The sequence below is a fragment of the Ascidiella aspersa genome, chromosome 2 (assembly GCF_963924565.1).
Source record: "Ascidiella aspersa chromosome 2, kaAscAspe10.2, whole genome shotgun sequence".
NCBI lineage: Eukaryota > Metazoa > Chordata > Ascidiacea > Phlebobranchia > Ascidiidae > Ascidiella > Ascidiella aspersa.
Window position 1 is genome coordinate 3,887,620 of NC_139448.1, and position 24,552 is coordinate 3,912,171.

The window sequence follows — 24,552 nt, forward strand, 5'->3', positions numbered from 1 at the left end:
GCTGACTTATCCTTTTTTCAGAACCAAAATGTCACAGTAATCAGTGGTTTGGAGCCTTACACAAAGTACAACATAAATGTAGAACTTTTAAACATCATCGGATCTCAATCTACCGGCGAATTTACAATCCAAACCAAAGAAGGAGGTTTGATCACATTATTTTTGTCTAATTGTTAAATAATTTATTTTCAGTTTACTTGAAAAAAATGATAAAGGTTAAAAATAAATCAAAAATATTTTATCGAGCCTACGTTTCATCTTATACTTGAAAGATTTTAACCACACTTTTTAACTGATAATGTTAGTTAGTTGTTTTTAGCTGTGTAATGTTTGTAATTTAACACAGTTATGTATTTTAATTGATGTAAGCCTAAAATTAGTTTTAGGACTGTAATATTATTTAAATTGTGTTTCAAAGTGTATCAATTGTTTTTCATCGATAAAGGTACAAAAATATGTGTACTAACAAGATAAAAACTACTGGTATCGCCAACCTATTGATTTGTTTCAGTTCCCGGCCCAGTGCCCCCGAAATCTTTCCGTGTAACCCATAGCAACGAGACATCGGTGACCTTGACTTGGGATGAGCCGCTGAAACCAAACGCAGAACTTGTATATTACGATGTAAGTCTGAATTTTTTAAGCACTATTTACTGTATAAAAAGTATGTTTCTTTATCATGGGCAATTTATATACCCATAAAAACAGTTTGTTTCTGTATAATGTTTTGCATGATTTTAGGCTATATATTTTCACAACAATTTTTGTTGCAAAATTTAAATTGTTTACTCTTTAATGAAAAGATTATTAAGCTATGAAAATTCTTTTTTTTTTGTGAGTGTCTACGACTTAAGCCACATAGAACTTTGTATGAGTTTCCTGTTCGGTAGTCCTCAAAGTAAGTTTTACGTCACAGAAAAAAAATAATTATCCTGCAAACAACCCCTTGGAAATTCAAGGCATATGAAGGCCATACAAGTGTACTGTGTGGAATCCCTGATTGTGGTTACTTATATTGAGTTGTTCCTGTTTAGCACTCTTTAAATAAAAGGTGCATTTAACTTTAAAGAGCTGCTCTGCTCACAGACATTCTAAACATCTTTAATCAGTAGTTAGCTGCTCCAAAGAACTCCAGTGCAACTATAATTAGCAGCTGATTGGTAGCAACATGGTCTTAATGCTTACTCTAATATTCTTGTAGTGGCTATCCTATACCACTGACCCTGAAAATTAGCTATACCCCTGACCTTGAAAATATACCCCTGACCTTGAAAATTAACATCTAGTTAGCAGTTGAAGGTTAAGTAAATGATTATGCGGTTTACGAACAAGCACAACATTATTCTGTGTAAAGATACTTGGTTAGGCACAACCATTTCTCCTATGTCTGCCCTAAGGGAAAGTAATTTAATTATTTACTTAACTGCAAGTTCTTTGCTTTATTTTTATACTCGATATTGAAAAATAGTTGTAATTCCTTTTCAAAATTTTATTAGTATGTAATATTTTGTTTGTGACTGTTGTATAATCGATTATAAAACAATGTTGAAAAGTAGGGCTGCTTTAATTGTTTATTTTTGAACATTGCTTATTGATGTAAATGTGATAATATTCAGCAAATTTGAGAGTTTAAAATTTTGCAAGGGGAAACTGTTTAACAGAAAATGACGACAATCTTTATAACTTAATTAACGTTATTATTGGTCTCAACTGGAGTAATAAATAAATACAAGTACATATACTAAAAAGAAAATATACTAAAATGTACAAAAAACAGAAGTCTGCATGTGTTAATCACAGCCTAATGAAAGAGCATACATTTATGCAACAGAAAAGCATTTTTATCAACCGGTCCTATATGTGTAGGTGCTCTTCAAAGCCCTGCAGTCTTACAATCCAGCAATTTCGCTTGAAAACGAAACTGGATTCCAACAAGTCGAAGTGAACGGACAAGAACTTACCCTCACCTTACAACCGGGAACCGAATATTTGTTCCAAGTTCGAGCAAAAACCTTGGCAGGGATTGGACCCTTAACCGAAACAACAGCAGCTACTGATATTGCAGGTATGCCTTTTATTTTGTTGCCTTTAGTTTTGATTAACTATTTTGAGCAGGATGGTTGGATGTTGTAGTTAGACGTTGAATAAATATCAAGCATATACAAAAGTATATATCATTTTGAACGTTTCAAATAAATCTTAAGATAATGGCTGAAGGTTGTAGTTAGACATGAATATTGAAGCCCATACAGAAGTAGTAGCCTGTATTTTGTAAATATTCCGAAGAAAACTTAGTTTATTTTCAACATTAGGAAAATATATCAAAAAATTCCAATGTTACCTCTTTGGGCTTTGCACTTGATATTCGTTCTATATTAAATATATATATTTTTTCAAGTTTTGATCTTGCGTATCAAGCAATTTTGTCCAACACGCTTCGTCGCCTATATTTTGCCTTTGATTAACTTTGTTGGCTTCAGGACCTAATGTTTACGTGTTTTCAAAGATGGCTAAAAAATAGAACAAAGATCCATAGTTTTGTTTCTTCTACGCTGATCACACACTCGAGCTAAAAAACTAAAACTACGTCACTAATAAGGTCGGGAATTCCCCAACGTGCAGCCCTTACGCGTCTGATTTGTTAATCTGCTGATATTTACCGTTTATCCTTCGGTGTTATTACACTTCGATCGGTCGGCAAGCGAAACATTGTGGTCAGTTTGAAACCAACATTACCGAGAAAGTCGGAGAAACGCACCATATCGTTTGTAATTTGCTTAGGGGCACTATATTCTATCAGTTTTATTATTCCGTTATAAATAGCGGTTTATGAATATCATCACTTTCTTAATCATCAAAAGCAATTAAAAATTAAATAACATACTTTTTAAGAATAACATACTTTTTAAAGTGATTAGCCAGCGACTATTTAATCAGTAAATTTGGCCGAAAATGCCCGAATTAAGCTATGTTTTCAACTAGCGTTTGATTCCTTTAGATTTGCTGGATGTTAATTTTAAACGAATAGACAAAGAAGCACCATGTTTTCGAATTTTATTGAGATTGACATGCGCAAGACGCGCACAATTCGTTTTACTCTTTTCCAAGCCAAAAACGTCCTGAACAACAATAAAAAAATCTTAAAAATTTCCATCATTAAAGAGCACTCACCAAAGCGACCACGTTGCGGTCTTATCAGCCTCGTTTCGCCTTTTTTAAATTCTTCCCATTGTGTCGTCACACAATGCTGTAAACTCGCTGAGGCGTGCAATCGTCCAACATAAACTGTGGGCTTAGGTTGGACACCGCAGGCTTACAAACCCAGACACTCAACTAAGTACGTAGCCTGTGCTATGTAAACTACATGTAAAAGGCTGTCCAGATTGTTGTTCGACATGTTCCATACTTGCTTTTACAACCTGGTCAATCAATCTATCTTGTCTTGCTTAGATAACACAGCGTATTAATAAGGGCCCACTGCGTTTTGAGTTGTAAAACCGCACCTTTTACTATTTTTGTCTAAGGTTTACGGAAGTTTGATAATGCGTATAATTTGTTTATGCGACGTTCACACATAGTTTTGTGTTCCTGCAATAACACGGGGTGTCGGGGCGCCTACATTTTGGCAGTTCAAAGATTATATATTTACTTTTGCCAAAAGGAAAGAATCAAATCACGAAGGGTTGCCACCTTTCACAAAGGATTTTAGTCTGTGAATTTCTTTGAATTCGTTTTCGAATTAAATTAAAAATAACGACAAGTGAGCCAATTTGCCGTTCATGTATTTCTGTTTAGAAAGGTGCATTCCAATTTACAAGCTACTTTTCGGACTTTTCTACAACTTTAATTATCATCAAAAAATGCGATAAAGTTTCTGCTGCAACTAATATAGTAAGCTTTACGTAACGTTAAAAAAATCTTAAATTTTTTTTAAATCGCAAACTTCTCTTTAAAATATAAGGCATTTAAAGACCTTTCAAGTAAGTTATCGCATAGATATCTTCAAAAAATTAATTTTGCCTTTAAATAATTTATATCAGTTCCATTGTATACATCAACTGTCTGCTGCGGACAGAAATATACTCTTTGATCAAGTCTAAATTTCAGCGAAAAAATCGCCAAGCAGTAAAAAAATCATCATCAAAGTAGCTTCGCTTGAACTGAAAGTGAAGCAGTACCGCGTGGGAACTTTTGTGGCAATTCAACGCCCACACCCCTCAATGGGTAGGCAGTCACCCATGTGAGATTGGGTAACCCACACCACCTATAAACAATCGAACGGGGGATGTATCTTCACCCATGTGTGGGTAAAAGGGATAGTGCGATCGGCATTTTGCCAAGTTGGCAAAAACTGCGTTATTCTAATGACTATCACGTTAATATGTTTGTTTTAGACTGCTTTTTTACGAAGTGACCAAACAATTTTAAAATGATTTAATCGCATATTGCTGAGTATACATTAGTTGAAAGTTTCATGGCGGTTTCGAATATAAATGCAAATGCATAAAGATTGGCCACAACTACCAAGCCAATTTAAAAGTGATCGGCATTTTCCGCATTATTTGAATAGTTCTAGTACAACAATGCACTTTATGGACGTCACAATAAATTGAAGTTCATCAAATGCACATCACACGTTGTATAACGTTTTCCTAAAGCCTCCTAAACAATGGGGCTTCCCCAATCACCCTTGAGCATTTTGCAAACAGACCCAAACCCGTCAGTCACCCGCAAGCAGTTGGTAACCCACACCCAGGCTCAAACAATGGGTGCGACCCCCGTTTAACCCTTTTAACCCGGTTTCCTGGTATCCAGTTATTTTCTGCTCGGTAGCCCACTGCTGTCGTGTTGATAATGCAGACTTTGAAGGAATTTCTCGAAAACGATACTTTTGTGTGAAATGAAATGCTTGGACTACTTTTATTTCACTAGAATCCCATGCAGTCAGTAAAATTTGTAAAAAATCGTAGTTGAAATAAGATGAATTTTAGACTGTTTAGTAAACATATATTTTCTACATGTTTATTTGTTTTATTTCAGAAACTAACAATGCTTTTTTATCATCAATTTCGATTAATGTTACTAAACATCATGCCTTCATGTTTTTCTTTTAAAGATGTAAAGATGGAAACAATATAAACACGAAGTTAAATAGAGCTGTTTTAAAATCATTGCCGAGGTTAGTTTGTGACAATATTGGCATGGGCGCCATACCATACAAAAACAAATTTCGAAAATAAATATGCGCCCCATAAATAAATATTCTGTCAACACATAACCTTCCAGTCAAATGGAAATAAAACCGCGAAAAAGAATCTTAAACGACCCAAAGCAAACATTGGCAAGCATAGAAATATCGAACTATTTGTGTTATCAGTGAAACGGAATCATTTCTTTACTTGCCCTTCTTTTGTCGGGTTTTTAGTTCTTTGCTCCACTTTTCAGTTTGTTGCGATTTCCCGCACCTCGCCCGGTCAAGGTCACATTCACGCTTCAGCGAGCGCAAACAATCTTGTTTGTGTTGATTGCACGCGCCGCTGAACACACACTTTGTGCTGGATTTCTCACTTTGTCGCAATTCTTGCGATTGTGTGAAATTGTGCCGGCATTGTTACGTCACCGTCGCGCTGAATCGCCGATATGAGGTCACTATGTCGATTGTTAATCGATAACCGACACGTTCTTGTCAAAACAAACGGCATATTTGAATGATGCTTTTGGTTCTTTAGTGATTGCCGTATATATCTTTATTCAAAATCTGAACGTTAAGCGACAAATTGTTTAGATCAACTTTATATTTAAGGTTGTCGTGTAACAGCACTAATTGTTTTCCAGATTTTCTAAACTAAAATTTAAATTTAGGTTGTCATTTTTATGCAGAATTAAAAAAAAATACTGCTACAATATGAGCGCTACGTTATGAAAACCCCAAAGTTTTCTGATTAAATAAAATTATGCATTCTATTAAAATTAGTATTCAAAATGCGCCAGTTTACAAAAATAGCGATTCACGTGCTGCAAAAGTAGTGGCAGAGCGCGTATTTTTCACATTTTGTAATTTTGGCTCGCACGCACCACTGTAAGTTTATAGAATTTCACAGTTTATTGTCTGGAGTGACGTTTGACGGATTGCGTTTTGAATTTCCCACATAAGTCGACCAGGCTTGGCTTTGATACGCCCTCCCTCCAAATACTGCTCTTTGTGGCTACGGTTATTTTTATTACAGTCGTTTCTGACACCAAAATAGCTACCCCTGGCCCTGTGTACTCCCAAAGACACGAAATTAGATACACTCTAGTATCAAAGTGAATTGTAGATATCAGATTTACGAAAGAAAAGTAAAAACATCTTGTGGTTATATGCTAACATCTTCTAGTCATACTTTTTTTAATATTATAACAAAAAAGCGACCTTTTATTTTTTATTTAAACTGTGCGGCCTCTAAAATGATGTGTCCGCTCCTAATTTTTTCGGGAAATTTGCTTTATTACAACCTGACAGGTGTTGTATCAATTATTATAACGGTAATGTAACACGTGCATTTCGCTTTGCCCAATGGACGTAAAACCCCTACAAAGTAATCCGCTTAAAATATCGCTTTAAACGTCCCTTCGATCTCAGTAATTTATCAAGTGCTAGAAAGCCCTAATGTCCGTTTGTATCGCTTGAACCGATTACTATGTTTAATCTCCCATTACGGAAATACACTTGTAAAAAATGTAAGATGTCAAAATCTAGTACAGTCCAAACCCAGACATATCATTGTTTGTGGCAGGCGGAAGATTGTTCAATTCAATTTTGTCTGAACTTTATTTCGTTTTATATCCTTGAAATTAGATAATGAAGGTTAAGTGATTAATAAACGCTAAATATTTTTCAAATTGTTGGTTTATGTTTTAAAACGTTTCCCATAAATTGCCAAATATACTGTAGAATTTTTAACCCCCACAACCAGTAAACATGATTTGGTAAACTTGTTTATTTAGGTGCTGTTTAAATAAAAAAAAAAACAGCGCAACATTTAGTCACACATGGAAATACGTAATTCTTTAGAGTGATTATTTACTTTTACTTTTTCAACTACTTTTTTTAGCCTTCCTAGTCATCTTTCAAAAGTATTTCGCCGTATCTCCGTAATATCCGCATTATAATTTTCCACCAATGGCTTGGATACACTCAGATTAAATCATCGGCGTATAATTGGTACTTACCCTAATTCGCTACCTTCATGTTTCCCCAGCTCCCACAATGCCTCAGTATCCGCAGCCAAGCGAGACGAACAGCTCGAGCGTGACGACGCCCACCACCATAGAAATCGTAGTCATCCCCGCAGAGGGCAACGGTGCCCCCATCTCCAACTATTATGTCATCATTGAAGACGTCACCGACGCGGTAAGTGTTTGTGAGTTCTGAAAACGACAAGGACGTCAATATTTCACAAATAAGTTATTTATCGAACACAATGGTTCGAGGTTGCAGTAAGACGAAGTAAGAATATCATCAAATACAGAAGAACTGTAGGTGTCATTTTGAACGTTTCGAATAAATCTTTATTCATTTTCGTCTTTATTCCAAAGAGTTAGTCGGATCGTTCAAAATGATACCTACCTCTACACGGGTTTTGATATTCTTATCAAGTTATTTTTACGTATGATCAACTTAAATTTTGCTCGTGGCTTTTTTTCACAATCTGTAGTTTGATATAGATATTGCTTATTTAGAACTGTGGTCGGTTCATCATGTTGAAAGTTAAGCAAAACTTTCGTAACTTTACATAAAGTTATTAACAATATTATTTAGTGCACAAACCTGTTTGTAAGGTAAGTTTTATGCTTGGTTTTCACCAAATGTTTGTTATAAAAACAAAAAATGTCCTAAGTAAGTTATGCATATTGTTATCGGTCGTACTGCCATGTTAAACCGCTACATTTAAAAACAAAATTGTATTTTTTAGCCTCCTGTCAACAAACCACAACCAAAGAACAAGCGGAAAGGTTTGATTACAGTTTTACTTTTTGCATAGGATATAGTGTAATATTTCACCACTACAAAAAACACAAAAAATGTAAACTTATTCAATACCCAAACGCGTTTTTTTTCTAATTTGTCGTTTTAGCCAAGCGGGCATTTTTTGACCAACGTTTTATTTATTTTAATTTATTTTTATTTTTATGTTTTTTTTACATTTCCCTCAAATTCATAAGCTTTATGATTTTTCTAAAATATCTTCTAAAACAAATTCCGTCAGGCAAACGCCGGCGCAACAAGAATCGCAACCGTAACAGGCGTGACGTCATCACTCGCTTTGATGACGTCACTGTGTCGCGGCAACGACGTCAGGCCGATGACGCGGCGTCCAGCGCCTGTCAGAAGAACCCAGTGAGTTACGAGACGGCGAAAAAAGACAATTCGACTTCGTACGCCGGCGCAAAGTTTTCGCCTGATCAACTCCAACAGGTGAGTGCGAGTTCCGGGGGTTGTTGAATCGAATCACTGCGTCGGCAGACGTGACGGAAACCATTATAAGTTACACTTTTTATAAGGGAACAATCAAGGCCTGTAAAGCAGCAATATCTAAAACGATGCATAATAACATATTATTAAGACAAACGACAAAATAAAGCCAAATAAGCAGTGGTATTTACGACAGAAAAAAAACTTAGACCTGTCGTTGTAAGTCAGTGGAATAAGATAAACAAACAGGGTAAAGTAAGAGGCTAAATACAGAGTTGAGAAATTTCAAGTATTTTCCGCAAAAGTATGTAAATTAACAACAAAAACCATTAAATTTGGACACAAACTTTTGGGCTATGTCCACCCTCTTCTTATTTTGTGCTGTGGGTTGTTATTTGAAACATTGTTAAGACCTTTGTATTCAAATTTAATATATTTTTATTGTTTTACAACCTGCAAACGTTATGTTGCACATTTAAAGTAAGAGCTGTTCTAACACGTAAAACAACAATATATATGTTACGCATATTATTGAGCTAACATTGCGGTACATTGGTCAAGCTAACAGCTCTTTTAGTTGGTGCATATATTTTCCCAGGGTCGTGGGTTCGAATCCGTGCCCTGGCCCATGTTGTGTAATCCTGTCCAATCGCGTCGAAATGTAACCCCATTTCACCCTCGTTTTAGGAGACCAAGTTTACGGTGGGTGATGGGTCGGCGTACAATGGTTACCCCAACCCCCCACTGGACCCCAACCGGGATTACAAGATCTACATCAGGGTTGAAAGTGAAGCGAATGGAAAAACAAAAGTCGCATGTGTGCTGGCTGCAGTTAAAGGTAAATAACTAAAGGTTTAATAAAGCGACGTTTTAGCTAGAAGCAGACCCAGCCGCCAGCCCTCTGCCTGTGGTCACTCTTTGTTACTGTTTTTGTTCTTGTTGATAAAATAATAATGATGCACGTTTTTTTATTATTATTATTATGATCTTTACAGCTTATTTTTGGAACAATGTCTGTTCCAACATTGTCAGAGTTGTTGACAGGGTTACACAAAAGTCTTAAATCTTTAAAATTCTTAGGTTGATTTTCTGAAAAAGTATTTCAAAAGACCCCGTTTTTCGATGGGAATTTAAATAGTCTCTCAGTCTATTTTATGTCCAGCTTAAGAATTTTTAATTAAAAAGACATTTAAAAAACAATTTAGAAGAAAAAATAACGTTTCTATTTGCGAACCCCTTGGCCTAAAGTATCCCTAATAAAACTTTTACCGAGTCAAAAGTAAAAACATTGTCGCCTTAACCCTTTTCGTGATATCAATTTCAAATGTAGCTCTTCGTAAAACAAGTAACAATTGATTGCGTCGACAAACCAACATAAAAATGATCCATGCTTGTATTTTTTTAATGGGTTGCAAACACAGATAACTTCAAATTATACCTTTCGGTGGTAAATATTTTTGCTTTCCTTAAAAATACAACTTTAATTGTCGATCTTAGCTCATGTCCCGCCCCAACCAACGCCCCTTCCACCGACCAATCAGGACAAACCTACAGGGGAAAACCCCGACGGCCCAACCGGCTCCGATGGTAACTTGAAGTTTAGCTTAAAATTGCACCAGAACTTTAATTTGCATTTTGGGTTTACTTAACCTTCATTTTAACTTTCTTTAGCATGACATTTAGCTTGAATCTATAACTTGAATCATCACAACTTTAATTTGCATTTGACTTTATTTAACCTTCATTTTATAGCCTGTGTTAACTGACTTTTAATTTCTCTTCTCACTTACACGTTTATCTTTGTTTTACTTACATTTAAAAAAAAAAAAAAAAACTTTCTTTGAAGCCTAATGGTTGTAGGTTGTAGAAACTAGTAAGACGTAATCAGAATATCAAAGTCCATGCAGAAGTAGGTATCATTTTGAACGTTTGATGAATATCAATAATTATATACTCGAAACGTTCAGAATGATACCTACTTCTATATGGGCTTTAATAATAAACTTTCTCACCTTTGCATATTAGCTTGCTACTACTTGCACTGTAGCTTAGCTTGAGTTCTGCTTTAGCTAATACTGTTTTAACTTTTTTAATTGTCATTTGAGCTTGCTTGAACTTAGATTTTTTTACTGTCTGCTGAATTATTGCTAAAAGAAAATGTAAAAAAGGCTTGTTCAAATCTTGTACAAATTTGGTCAAAATGTTTTTCAAAAAAATGTTTGAAACGTGAAGGGCAAACAACATTTAGATAAACTATTCAATAAATTCTAAACTGAAGTGGTTTATCATCTTTACGCAGTTAATTCAACGGGTGCTGCATGAAACTTTAATCATTTTGCATGATATTTTCTATAATTTTAACATTTTGCATGATATTTTCTATAATTTTTCTTTGTACGCATAATTTGCGGTATCATTATTATACAAATTTCAAATAGCCTCATCGTATCTCAGGTGTGCCTTATTTAAAAAAATAGTATTTTGCTGTACTTTTCCATAAATTTTAATACTTCATGAAACGTATAATTTGCGATATTACCATAAACCATTAATTAATTCCTTTTTTGGTGTATTTTTTGACCAATTTTAAAATTTCTTTTATATAACAAATAGCCCAAATAGATCTGGCTTCATTATTTCTATTTTTAGGTTTAACCTACAATTTCAACATTTTATTTACTTCAAGGCGGTCGTGACGTAGTGGTGATTCCCCCTGGGGGTGACCCCTACAACGATCAGGACGATGACGTCATGATGTACGCGGCGGTTGGGGGAGCAGCGGTGGGGTTTCTTATTATCACGATCGCCATTATCCTCGTCATAATAAGATACAGAAGGTATGTTCGTAACGTTTGTCAGTTGGGAACTTTTCTTTCTGTTTAAGGTAAAACAAACAAGGATGTAGTGAAACTGTTTTGTTTCGTGGAACAGGATCGGCGTGTTTATATAACTTTACTTCATAAAATAACTAGACTGAATAAACCTGCTGTTTTCAGGCCAACAAACGTGAAACTGAAAAGTCTTTAAGTCTTAATACATTAGAGGAAAAGGCGCTAAAGCGTTTTTTTTTCAATTAAACTGTTATTACCAAAAATAGTTTACTTTTAAATTATTCACCAAGATTTAATTAGGATTCCACGGACGGACCCCTTAATATTGGTCCACCTACCCTTAAATGGGTTAATGAACTCCAGTTTAAAAAAAACCTGTAGTAGAACGTCCATGCCATTATGACGTCTACAGTACATATTGTTGTATTGGAATGTGCACACAATGCCACTCACTATAATTGACCACTTAAAAACAAGTTGTAAATGCTAAAATACCATACATTTGTTATAAAGGCAAAATAAGGGTACCAACAGGGAAATGTCAAATAATTATGACGCTAATAATTCACATTGTTGTATAGGAATGTGCACACAATGCTACCCGTTATGATAATTGCCAAACTCTCACAATAAACGTTTTTAAATGCTAAAACATCAGAACTTAGTTGTAAATGTAAAAAAAGAGCACCAGAAAGGGGATGCTCAATATTATTATGACGTCAATAATGCACATTGTCGTTTAGGAATATCCCAAACAATGCGACTATAACATTTATCCAACGCTCACCTAAACAAGTTTTTAAGTGCTAAAACACCAATAACTTTGAGCTGCCGGCAAAATAAAGGCACTCTTAAAAGGACACTCAAATCATTATGACGTCAAAAATGAACATTGTTGTGTTGGAATGTGTGCACATTGCTACCCACTATGACAATTGCCCAACTAACAAAACACCATTTTTTGCCTTGTAGGCAAAAGAAAGGAACCAGAAAAGAAGAGGTTGTGAATCCATTCGAAGTTCGCATGATGATGTCAGAAGTGAGCACCCCCGCTCACACGTTCCTCCCTGGGGGGCCACAGCGAGGATCCGAGGGGGGCACCGGCGAACGACAGCACCTTATGCCTGACGTTGTGGGCTACGAACATCACGGTAGGTGGAACGTCTAGACTGCAGGGCGCTGGTTTTTATTCGGACAATGCTGGAAGCCTTTTATGAGGACAGCTTATGAAGAGCTTTGTCTATTATTGGTTTAAATAGGTTCCTTTATGGCCAGAATTCTTTTTTAACCTTGACCTTGTCATTTTTACTAAATATTTATAAAAGACATAAAAACACGGTTATGATAGGTTATTTTGTTATCTGGCCTTACCTATTCCTGACAGAGCTTTGTTGGCCAACCGTTGAATTAAACACTATACAGTATTATAGAAAATTCTACTGGATTTGTTTAGGGTTTTTGTGTGGAAAAGAAACAAACATATTGCCGTTGTTTAACCAATACTTTTGTGCTGTCGATTGAATTTCTAATATTTTGAGCCACCTATTTCAAGTTTCCACAAAGAAATATGTTTTTAGATAATGTTTTTCAATTTACCGAAGTTTTTTTGTGACTATAGAAGTTGGTAATTTTTTTTTATTCTAGTTTCTAAAGTCCTTTTTTCGTTTGTTTTGAACATGCATAACGATTTACTAACCTGCAACTGTTTCGTCACAACAGGTTTCCACTCGCTGTGTAAGTATGACGTCACAATTGGCACGTTTTGGTGTTTGTGTGTGCTTGTTGTAATTCACCGTGAGTCAGCAATTGTTTGTCCACGTTCGTGGGTGCTTAGTCAGCCAATTTGTGGGCGGTGGGTAGTAGAGGTTGTAGATATGGTGTGTAAAAGTTGTAGCTTTTACACAAATTAAATTTAACATGTATTGGCTAAGAGTAGGGATATTTTAAAAGTTAAACTTTTCATTTGTTTTGACGAAGTTTAGAAAAACATTCTTTATATAATATTAGTCCAATTTTAGCTGTTTTTGCTCTTAAATTTATTAATAGTGAGTTGTAGCCAAACATCAACTTTGTTTAACGCGAAATCAAGCAAATATTGGAAATCTGGGTTTAATTGGAGATTATACGTAACTAAAATATATAACTGATTAAAAAAGAATCGCCAAAAATTGACAAAATAGGACATATAACTTAAAAAGTTTAGCACACCAAACTATTTGAACCTTTTCAGAAGTTATATCGGTAATTTAGTTCACGTTAATAAACGTTACTGTGACCTAGTAATTTATTTGTTTAATTACGGGGCAATTACAGCGCCATTTTGTGTCAAGTGCGCCCATATTTGGTCCCAGTAAAGTGGAGATGTAGGCGGATCTAAGGCGCCTGTAAGTGCCACGATTCGTCCGTTCCTTGTAATCTTATAATTGCTACTTTTGAGCAATTTTTAAAGTTGTCTTGTCCCATGTGTAAATGTATGTGTCGTGTTAATTTTTTTTTCAACTGAAAGTAATTTTTGTGTACAATTCTGAATTTTTTAAAGCACAAACCACGGATTTGTTTTGTGAAACTCAAAACGAAAGTTGTAACTTGTTCTCAACTGAGAATAATAAAATTGCTTCAAACAACTGTTTTAATTATTTTACTTATTGCTGTAATTGTGTGTACATCAAAATTATTTTTATACAAAGTAATCTGTAAAGTTGCAAATATTATTTGCCTTCTAATTCATAATTTCGTTAAAAAATTCGCTTTTCGAAATCCTAATCTAATAACGGGCAGAAATAATTAGGTTGTTTACTTCCAAATTTTACGACATTTTTAAGGCTATGAATCAAATATTTTATCCGCTATGACTAATTGTAACAGAATATTATAAAAGAATCGCATGTCAACGAAAAAAATGTTATCAAAAATCCACTGCTACCTTTTAGTATTCAAAGTTTTTAAGTCATCAAACATAACGCGAATTATGAAAAAAAAAACTTATTTTTAATTAAATTTTGTGTTTTTTTTGAGGTCGTCGTCCAATACACCATGATTTATTTAGGAAGTCAGTTTGCCTCTCAAATATAAAAAACGCACTTTCTGTAAAAAAAATTCAAAAAACGCACTTTCTGTTAAAAAAAATATTATAAAACGCAATTTTTCGTTTTTTAACAGACGCGGTTGAAAAGGCTTCAGAAAACGGCGGAACAGGCTACGGTGGCGCCTCTAGTGACGAGAGGTTCGCTGTGCGTGTCGATGATTTTCATGTCCACGTGTCCCAGATGAAGGCCACAGGGGGGTACGGATTCAGGGAGGAATTTGCGGCCCTCCCAGACGGAAAGAACGCGCCCTGGATAGCTGCCGAAAGCCCACAGAATAGAGTAAGTATATTTTTTAGAGGTCAACCGTTGATTTAAGACCTGGCGTCGTTGTTCCGCAGAACAGAGTAAGTTTTATTCAAGTTAATACTAGGGTTGTCCAATAATATCGGATCGGAGCCGATACCTATGTCAAGATGTAATATCGCTACTCGTCCACTACCAGAATGGATATTTGATAAAGTATTTCAGTTTGCGAACTAAACGTTACCCATTTTGAATAGTATTTTTTGCAAAATAGAATGTTGATGATAAGGAAGTTTTCCAGCACTAAATCTTTTTGTTTTCCCCTAATAACCCCAAAACAATTACTTTAAAACATTTTATAATAATCAGTTTTTGTTTCCGTTTTTTGCTTGTTTGGTAATTGCTTAGTGTAGTACTAGGTTGTATTTTTAATTTATTTGTAGCGCTGTGGTTTAAGGTTGTTGTTCAAATGTTAAGGCCCGTACAGAATGATGTAATATACTTTGAACTGCATCAAAGGGAAATTGAAATGCAAAATCATACTTGCTGTGAAAAGTAATACACGAATAACGGCTTAGACAAACAAAAATTAAAAAATGTCCAGTTACATTAGATTGTAACCCTTAAAATGTGTTGTATTCGCAGGGCAAGAACAGGTACGGTAACGTGATGGCTTACGACCACAGTAGAGTTGTGTTGGATCCGGTTCCAGGAAGGGAGGAAGAATACAATGGAGACTACATCAACGCTTCTTTCATCAATGTGAGTGCTTACATGGCTTGTATCTGTTGTTATTATTGATTTAACGAAACAAAAACCATGTGGAAGTCTTCTGACTGGAGAATGCCTTTTGCTGTGACACCATTTACAACGAGTAACGCAACAGTCTTTAGGAACAACACGTTAACCATAACTCTAACTATATTGTACACAAGAAATAATTTTAAAATAAAACCTACGTGAATCTGCCAAGAAGTGTTGCACGATCTTAAATAAAATGAAATATACAGAAAATGTCAAGCTGGAAATTTATTAGTATATCATTATCAGTCACATTAACTGATAAAGATAGAAGTGCATATCGAAACGTCTTTTTTAACACAATGTCGGTTTACTGTAAGACCTGTTGGCTTTAAAGTTCATTTTCAACTTTTAACTATTTCGAATACCAACCTTAAACCTTTCACTAATGTTGCCAGGGTTACCGCAAGCCGGGCATGTACATCGCCACACAGGCGCCCTCTAGCGAGACCGCTAGCGACTTCTGGTGGATGATTTGGCAAGAGAAAAGCAGCGTGGTCGTTATGGTAACAAACCTGGTCGAGATGGGCAAGCGCAAGTCGGACAAGTACTGGCCAGATGACCAGGACGTATACGGCACTGTACAGGTGTCGCTAAGCAACCAGGAGCGGACCGCTGATTACGTCATAAGGTCCTTTGTCATCCAACAGGTGGGTGTTGGTTTGTTACGTCACTGTGCTATGTGTGCGGTGTGTGGCAACGCAGGTCGGAGCGGTTAAGGTTGCCTGAAGGATGTTTTTCAACTTTTTTTATTATAATAACTGAAATGTGATTGTTTTTCGCTTGACACCAATATTAAAATTTATATCAATTATTCTTTTAAACAAAGTTTGTTGCGTAGAAAAAAGAAAAAAACACCATTGGCGGCTTTGGGAATAGAGAATAAAAACTTCTAGTTTTGGAAAAATATATAACTTCTAGTTTTGGAAAATATATTTTTACCAAACCTTAAATTAAGCGAACTTCCTTAAGTGAACCCAATCACGTTGTTTAAAGTTTTTGTGATTTACATACTAACTTGAAGAAAAAACATTGCCTAAAGATTTATTGTAGTTGGTAATGTACAACATGTTCATTAGAAATAAACTAAAAAAACTTCTGTGCCGAAAAGTCTTTTATTACCCTGGTGAACCGTGTTTCTTTCTATAAAATGCAACCGCCCTTAACCCATTGTCTTTTTATTGTGACGTCACAGTCGGACGGGTACGAAGCGCGCGAAGTGAAACAGTTCCACTTCACGTCGTGGCCCGATCACGGGGTGCCATCACGACCCACCAACCTCCTTTCATTCGTGAGACGCGTGAAAGCTTATGAACCGCAAGGTGAGTGTCACCTGACTTTGCTGAAAATCCGCGATACAGCTTTACTTGGTCATAAAACGCCAAGGCGCGATTTTGTTAAAATTCTTATATTATATCGAAAATGTGACATTATGTCTTCTAAACCGCGTTATATTGTGCCCCAAGGATATGAACTCCCTATTCACGGGTTTTAACAAGTTTGCCGATTTGACATGAAAACAAAGAAAAAAGTTATTCGTATAAAGTAGAAAAATGTAAGTACTTCATACCACTATTAAGACAAAATAAAGGGCATTTTAATCAATCACCCAGTGACGTTTATTGTCTTAATATAAAAAAAACTTCCAAAAACCAACTGAGCTGCCGAAAAAATTCGGGCACATGTTCGTGTGTTTTTCTAAAAATGCTCAAGATTATGGGAGTTTTTCTCTTAGGTTTTAGCCTATGTTTTGATACTCCTTTACCGGTCGTAGTTAATTTTATTAGGTCAATCTAATCTAAAGTCATAGTCCACCAAACGAACGAGGTATTTTTCCACGCAGGTCAAGGTCCAACCGTGGTCCACTGCAGCGCTGGCTCTGGTCGTACCGGTTGTTACATCACAATCGACATGATGCTTGATATGGCGAGGGAAGAAGAGATAGTCGACATCCATAACACAGTGAGGGACCTGAGGACCAGGAGGGTCAACATGGTGCAGACTGAGGTGCGATTCCCCTATGAGAAGCAGTATTTATGAGAGTTTTACTGTTTAATTTTCAAATTGACGGGCTTTCGAACAACCGTGATTCATCAGGTCAGGGTGGGTGGATCACGGTTGTTCGAAAGCCCGTCATCAATGAAATACAGTTTTGTCAAAAGTGCAACTTGTTTTCATTTTTTTTCGAATAAGCCAAATACGGCTATAAACCAATATTAGTTTTTCAGGAGTTGTCTAATCACTAATTTGTTGCATTAACATTATAAGGTCTTGGGTACAATGCACGGTTCTGTAAAATAGCTTGATAATGAATTTCAAAGCCAATAAGGTCGAGTAAATCGACATTAACTGGTGATGATAGAAGTTAGGCATTAAACAGATCATTGAGTATATGTAATGTTCCTCCGCAGAAGCAGTGCGTATTTATTCACGAGTCAGTGCTAAAAGCTTTTACTGTAAAATTCACCAAAATCAACAAATTACTGTCTACCTATTACCTTTTTACGATAAAACTATTCCTCCAAGCAATTAAAGTTGTAAATTTGGTGTCCCTCCGCAGGAACAGTACGTATTCATCCACGAGTCAGTGCTAGAAGCTCTGTTGTGCGGTGAAACTTCTGTGAGCGCAGATATGCTGGTTCAACATTACGATGACCTCATAACGGTCGACCCTCAATCGCACTTCGCACCAATACAAGAGGAATTTGAGGTAATTTTTAAGATTTTTTCCTAAATTACAAAGATTAAAATATTGTTTTTAAGGTTTGGTTTCTTACTTTTACAAATATTTACTCTGATTTTTCATTGATGCTATAATATAGTCTTGAATGCTAACCAAAAATTAAACAAAAATATTTTTCCACCTTTTCTGTTTTCATGTCTTCATTAGCAAAGTTATTACTTTTTGATCATCATATAACGTTTTTACTCTTTGCAATTTCTAACCAAAATTTTGAATTTTTTAAGCCATTTCAAAACCAGATTAAATACTTTTTAAATTCCAACTTTTTCTACGGTTCATTAAAAATTTTTTGGGCCGTTTTTACTTAACCCCTCCACCCTTGCGCACAGACTCTGAACGTTATCACCCCCAAGTTATCGGAAGAAGAATGTTCTGTTGCCCGACTCCCACGTAACAAGGGTTCCAACCGCTTCATGGACGTTCTACCGGCCGACCGACACCTCGCCTACCTCGTCACTTCAGACCCGAGTGACAAGGACAACAACTACATCAACGCAGTCTATTGTGACGTAAGTTAACCCTCTGTACAACTACATCAACGCAGTCTATTGTGACGTAAGTTACCCCTCTGTACAACTACATCAATGCAGTCTATTGTGACGTAAGTTACCCCTCTGTCGCGTCATAGTCGCTGGTCGCATTTTTTGATTTGAAAAGTTTTAAATGGTTAGTAGTTTGGTCTGTTAAAAGAACGTTTTAATGGTAAAATTGAATAAAAAACATGTGCAAACTGGTAAAATTATGTGGCTATCAACGTGCACATTTTGATTCTTCACAAATGTACATTTTTGCAGCTAATTTGATCGAAGTGGCGCAATTAACACACAAAACGGGAGTATTTGTCCCCCAAAATTCGTTTTTTAATAAGATTTAAAGCATCTTTAGATGTTATAACTTGACTTAACCAAAGTTATATTTTCTCATAGTTTTAACTATATTTTTTATTGCAGAGTTACTCCACGAGCGGTCAGTTTCTTGTTACCCAGATGCCCCTCCCCAGCACAGTGATCGACATATGGAGGCTCATATACGACCACAAGTGCAACAGTGTTGTCATGATGAACGACCACACCGAACATGACGAGGTGAGGGTTACAGGTTCGAATCCTGGGCAGGACAACATTAAAAATTGTTATTGGGGTCGTTGAATTCCTATCTAGTTGTAACGTTTTTTATTTCGTTAAAAAATATCTATGTTGTGTTTCTTCATAAAACAACTTAAAAGTTTTATGCTCGATTTGTTGTTTGGAAAATGGACTCGAGCAGAAAATATTTTTTTTTATAAAATACAACTATTTTATAAAAAAAACAACAATTATGAAAAAAATACAACTAATACTAAACGTAGATTTAACTTTTATTATTTCTGTAATGTATTATTAATTAATAATAAATATTTAAACTTGAAAATAGTCCGAAGCCATTCAATAATAATAGATCACATTTTGTAAATGTTTCAAATATTTTTTTAATTATTCCAACATCAATGTTTTTTGTAATAAATAAAAAAAAAAAACAGTTTTTCTAGCTAAATAGTATGAAGTATGATACCGACAATTAACCCTGTTAGTAAATTTCCAAGAACTAATTTAGATTTTAGTAAAACCTCTTTAAACCGGCTAAATCCGCTAATTATCCGCTTTCCCACCATCAATACTCAAATCTGTCGCGTGACAATTGTCCTGTGATGTCATAATCGAATTTTGTCCGCTCGGCGGGCCCGCGATTGTGACGTACGCATTTCCTCTTTATCCCATCAGTCACGCGCCTGTTACGTCACAATGTGGAACAATATTCGTCTTCTGGAATTCCGTTGACAATAAAGACCTTAATATTCACTTAGGTCCGAGTTCTTTCGCAAGTTTTTGTGCTAAAGGCCACACTATACTATTTTATCTGGGGGTAGTTTGTGTTTTTATATTTTACTTTATTTTTTTATTTTTAATAATAATCCTACTTTCTAACAGCGTTTGATCGCCAATCAAGGTGTATAGTTCTGTATATCAGGTATTAAAGGATTCCAATTCTAATACCAATCTAAGTTGTAGTACTGTTAATTTCTAATTGTTTTAAACTGGCCTTCAGCGAAAATAAAATAAATATCAATCGCAATTTAGGCTCAATTTTGTTAGAGTTGCCTGTTAAACATTTATTGCTTATAAATTTTTAATGCATAAAAGCTGTCGAATACTTTATTAATTTGATGTACTGTTGCAGAATTGCGTCCAATACTGGCCGGAGAGCGGAAGCGCCACCTACGGGCCATTCACAGTTACACTTCTTACTAAAGATGATGAGGTTGATGTTGTGTCAAGGTTGTTCAAGATACAGAACAATAAAAGGGTAAGCGCTCCTATTCAGCAAAAAAAGTTAAACTTCGACACTTTTCGGATATCCCCCTAAAATCAAAAAAAGAGTAAAATTTTAAATTGTTGTTTCAAGAACATTATATAATCCATTTAGTTTTACATAATTTATACAATAAACCAGATAAACAAATTATGGAAAAAAATTGAAAAATAAGAAAAAAAAACAAAGTTTGGAATTTTAATGAAAAAAAACTGGAAAAACACGAGTGTCGTTATTCTCCATAATAAAATAAATATAAGACTTACAAAAATCCTTTTATATTTTTTATTTAGCCTGGCGAGAACTACCGTTTGGTCCAACAGTTCCAGCTCACCAACTGGCCAGGCTCCCAACCTGTTCCCTTCTCAAGGAACGCAGTACTTCGGGTTGTTCAACTGGCGAGCAAGTGGCAGACTGAATGCGCCAGGAACGGGGATAAGGGGAGGATTGCGGTGCACTGCGTGTAAGTACTAGTTGATATGAGAACTCGGACTCCGCGATTCGTAACTACGCGTTTGGGTAAATCTTATCCCAAAACCGACAAGAGATTTTTTTCGATCCGACTGGATACCAAATGACGTCATCACTCATAACTATGCTCAATAAGGCCGTAGAGATGAGATTGGCTCACTATGAGATCAAGGATAAGATTTTCTACGTTATTAGGCTTGTATATGCTTTGGCGTTAAGAATTAGTTGGTTCAAGTGACCATACCATTTTCAAATAAGAAAATCACTGTGTTTATTCATAAATCATTGTTGCGGATTGCAACATGCATTAATGCTGCAATCACTTGAATCATTAACTTACATTGCGCCTCTTATAATTAAACTTAGGGAATTATATTTAAAACTAAAACAGATTTATAATTTTGGAGCATAATGGTTGGAGGTTGTAGTAAGACGTAATAAAAATATCAAAGCCCATACAAAAGTAGGAATCATTTTAAACGTTGATGTTGAAAATGAATAAAGAGTTATTCGAAACGTTCAAAATGATACCTACTTCTGTATGGGCTTTGATATTCTTATTAGGATTTAAAATTAAAACCGCTTTCTCATTCAGAAATCATGGTTGAATTCCCATCAATTTGGTATCGGATCGGCACCGATACCCAAACACTTAGTATCGTAGTAGCGATACCACTACCTGGCATCGTGTATTGACTCCAATCCGATGTTATCGTGCACCCTCCAGTGCTTCTCAACCTATGGGTTGCTCTTTGATTTGGTTGGCTCGCCGACCACTAGTCACATGTTTATACTAATTTAGATTGGTTCTGAGAAAGATTTCTCAATTTGGAAAATTAGGGAAGCAATACAAATAATGTCTTAGAATAATTATTAAAAATCGAAATTCTTTATGCTAATGCCTAATTTTGTTCGCTTACAAGAAAAAACAATTGGGTCGCCAAAGCTCAGTCGTCATACTTGCGCTTAATATTTGGGTCGCCGCGAAAAAGGGTTGAGAAGCACTGGGCCTACGCCCCTACGCTTGTCGCAAAACTGAAACAAGATCAAATTTGTCTTCTAAACCAGCCGTTTCACCTTTAAGCTCGTCTTTTATTAAGGGCTAAATGCGTCTTTAACCCTGAAACTTTTTCTCCCTTGCGAGACGGATGTTGTCCGTAGGTGGTATCTTCGTGTTGTAAGCCCTGAATAATAGACAAGGCATTTACAGAAAGAAAACGCGCAAAGCTGAAACAAGGCTAAAGTTTGCTTCTAAACAACTCGTTTTACCTTTAAGGCTTGTTTCTTACGCAGAGCTGGCGCTGGTCGCAGTGGTACCTTCGTTTCTTGTTACAACATGTGCGAGCAGATGAGGCAGGAATTCTCTGTCGATGTTTTCAACACTGTTCAGAGGTTGAGGAACGTCAGACCACAGCTGGTTGAAACTCTGGTGAGTTTATCCAAGTTTTGTTTTACTTTTTTATCTAAACAAAGTTTAACTTGTTCAGAAAAGTATCCTAAACTAAAGTATTATGACGATTCACGTTCTATTAAATATATATTGTATTTGTGGCGTGACCTAAAGGTTTTTATTGAAATTCTTGGCTATTTGTGACTTTTTTAACATATTTATCTAGCGTATATTAAGAAATATGTGTTCTGTATTGGGTTTTGTCGCATTTTAAATAAATGTTGTGTTTTAAGGTTTATTGCATACCGTGAAGTAATAGTAGCGCATTAACGCGTCCAATGGGTAACTTATATTACTTGACTTATCCACATATAGTTAAGGTATTTTTGTAAGTGATAGTAACATTTATACCTTACGGTTTCATAAGAAAGTTTTTTTTTCAATCATTTTTCTGGCCTACCTTCCAAAATTTTAAACCAATTTCCTTATGTTTTTTGCCACAAGTTATCACCACGCTTTTATATTTGAACAGGAGCAATACCGATTCTGTTACGAAGTCGGAATCGAATTCGCCGACCAGTAGCTCAACGAGGACATCTAGCGGATCCCACGCGAGCCGAGGTCTGTCCACTGTAAGCGCTGTTGAGCAGCCATGTGTCCAGCTAGAACTGCTTGGTGGGAATCGCGCAAGTATTGCCAGCACGCTGCTTAGTAGAGCTGTCGCGCGTATTTATAACGGGTTGCCATTCACTCGTCATAAAAAGTAATTATTTACGTCATAGAACGTTTTATTACGTCATCGCAGCGCAAACTCACGGACAGATATCCAACAGTTCTGTAGACCTTTTGCCGTCAAAAGCTATGTGTATCCAAATCGTGAATTGTGACGGTAACAATCAGCATTTTTTAAAAAGAGCAAATTTTAGTTAATTACGTCATCAGTTGTGACGTCGTGGCCTTGTTTGGCGTACTTTCTGTTTTTAACCGACCACCAGTACCTTTAAATCGTGACTACTGTAACTACAAGGTACTGAGTGCAAAGTCGGTAGCTATAACCTCAAGGTTCAAATCTTTTACTCTCAAGGTCACATTATGTTTCCGTTTTTTGCCGCCTTATTTAGATCTATTTCGAGTATCAAGAAATCAACGTTTTTGTATTTTTCTCTACCTTGATGCCATATTAGGCTTTCGAAGCCTTGGACCAACGTGATATAACATTGTGACGTAATAAGTGCCATCAGAAAGCGCATTGTGATTATCTGTCGCGTCATAGTACGTTGTCCCGAACATGCTGGAATGGCAATCATATCTCTGTCGCGTTTTTTCTTGCTTGTTGTCTCATCTGACTGGCAGTGACGTTTATGGCACGCGATAGTGACGTAATATTGGCGGCTGGTCTGCTCTTTTAAACGTCACAAATACTGTTTGTTCTTGATAAGAACTTTTTAAAATGTTAGATACTTTTACGCATAAAATGCAATCCTGCCTCGAAAAAGGTGAACTAAGAAATGATATTTTAAAAACAAAGTCAATATTACTGGAACAAAAATACAGAAAATAAGACAAAATAATAAAAAGAGCTCTTGCAAATATCTTCTTAATTCAAGTTTCGATTTACTAATTTATAAAACGGACTACGTTTGTTATAATAAGCTTTTGGTTATTTTACACGAATCATTTAGCATTATGAGGTGTTTCGAATATGGTTTGAGATGTTTTACTTGTTTTAGCCTGACATATACTTCGTTGGCACTCTTGGCTTCTTGCGTTTGCGGATTTTATGTCTCCTGCAATTTTTTGTCGCAAACTTCTGTATTTTTTGGTCGTTTACTCGCTACTTTAATCCGCTGTGTGTCGCCAGAGGGTTTATTTGTTTCATTTTTTCGCAGCTTATTATGCTTGTTTAGCAAATTTCGAAAACAATAAAATCGTAATTTCTCACCAATTGAAAAAATAAAAATAACAAAAAAAATTGGGGTTGTTTCTTCTTGACTTGTGTTTTTAAGTGTGTTTAATCTGAAACTTAAAATGTGTTATTTTTGAACTTATAATAATGCAGAAAGATAGTTCAAAACTCCACCAAAAACATATTACAAACATTAAACTCTAGTTTATTTTCCAGGTTCAATACTTAATGTGTGAAATTTGCAAAGCCGAATTAAAACAAACAAATAATTTGCTTG

The 24,552-nt window shown here is 35.7% G+C and overlaps 1 protein-coding gene across 1 annotated transcript in view; it reads left to right on the forward strand.

Annotated features, from left to right (window-relative positions):
- Window positions 1-24,306, forward strand: part of LOC146163189 (receptor-type tyrosine-protein phosphatase mu-like) — a 35,026-nt gene extending 10,720 nt beyond the window's left edge. The window contains exons 10-32 of the mRNA XM_083381026.1: window positions 22-145; window positions 512-624; window positions 1,867-2,065; window positions 7,242-7,393; window positions 7,956-7,995; window positions 8,250-8,458; window positions 9,143-9,293; window positions 9,953-10,042; window positions 11,142-11,292; window positions 12,259-12,437; window positions 13,006-13,020; window positions 14,446-14,651; window positions 15,261-15,377; window positions 15,815-16,066; window positions 16,612-16,738; window positions 17,260-17,423; window positions 17,977-18,126; window positions 18,489-18,668; window positions 19,110-19,244; window positions 20,377-20,502; window positions 20,802-20,971; window positions 22,273-22,408; window positions 22,902-24,306. Of these exons, the coding sequence (XP_083237152.1) occupies window positions 22-145; window positions 512-624; window positions 1,867-2,065; window positions 7,242-7,393; window positions 7,956-7,995; window positions 8,250-8,458; window positions 9,143-9,293; window positions 9,953-10,042; window positions 11,142-11,292; window positions 12,259-12,437; window positions 13,006-13,020; window positions 14,446-14,651; window positions 15,261-15,377; window positions 15,815-16,066; window positions 16,612-16,738; window positions 17,260-17,423; window positions 17,977-18,126; window positions 18,489-18,668; window positions 19,110-19,244; window positions 20,377-20,502; window positions 20,802-20,971; window positions 22,273-22,408; window positions 22,902-22,952 (3,237 nt within the window). The 3' untranslated portion in view covers window positions 22,953-24,306. The remainder of the gene's footprint in view (window positions 1-21; window positions 146-511; window positions 625-1,866; window positions 2,066-7,241; window positions 7,394-7,955; window positions 7,996-8,249; window positions 8,459-9,142; window positions 9,294-9,952; window positions 10,043-11,141; window positions 11,293-12,258; window positions 12,438-13,005; window positions 13,021-14,445; window positions 14,652-15,260; window positions 15,378-15,814; window positions 16,067-16,611; window positions 16,739-17,259; window positions 17,424-17,976; window positions 18,127-18,488; window positions 18,669-19,109; window positions 19,245-20,376; window positions 20,503-20,801; window positions 20,972-22,272; window positions 22,409-22,901) is intronic.
- Window positions 24,307-24,552: the final 246 nt, after the last annotated feature.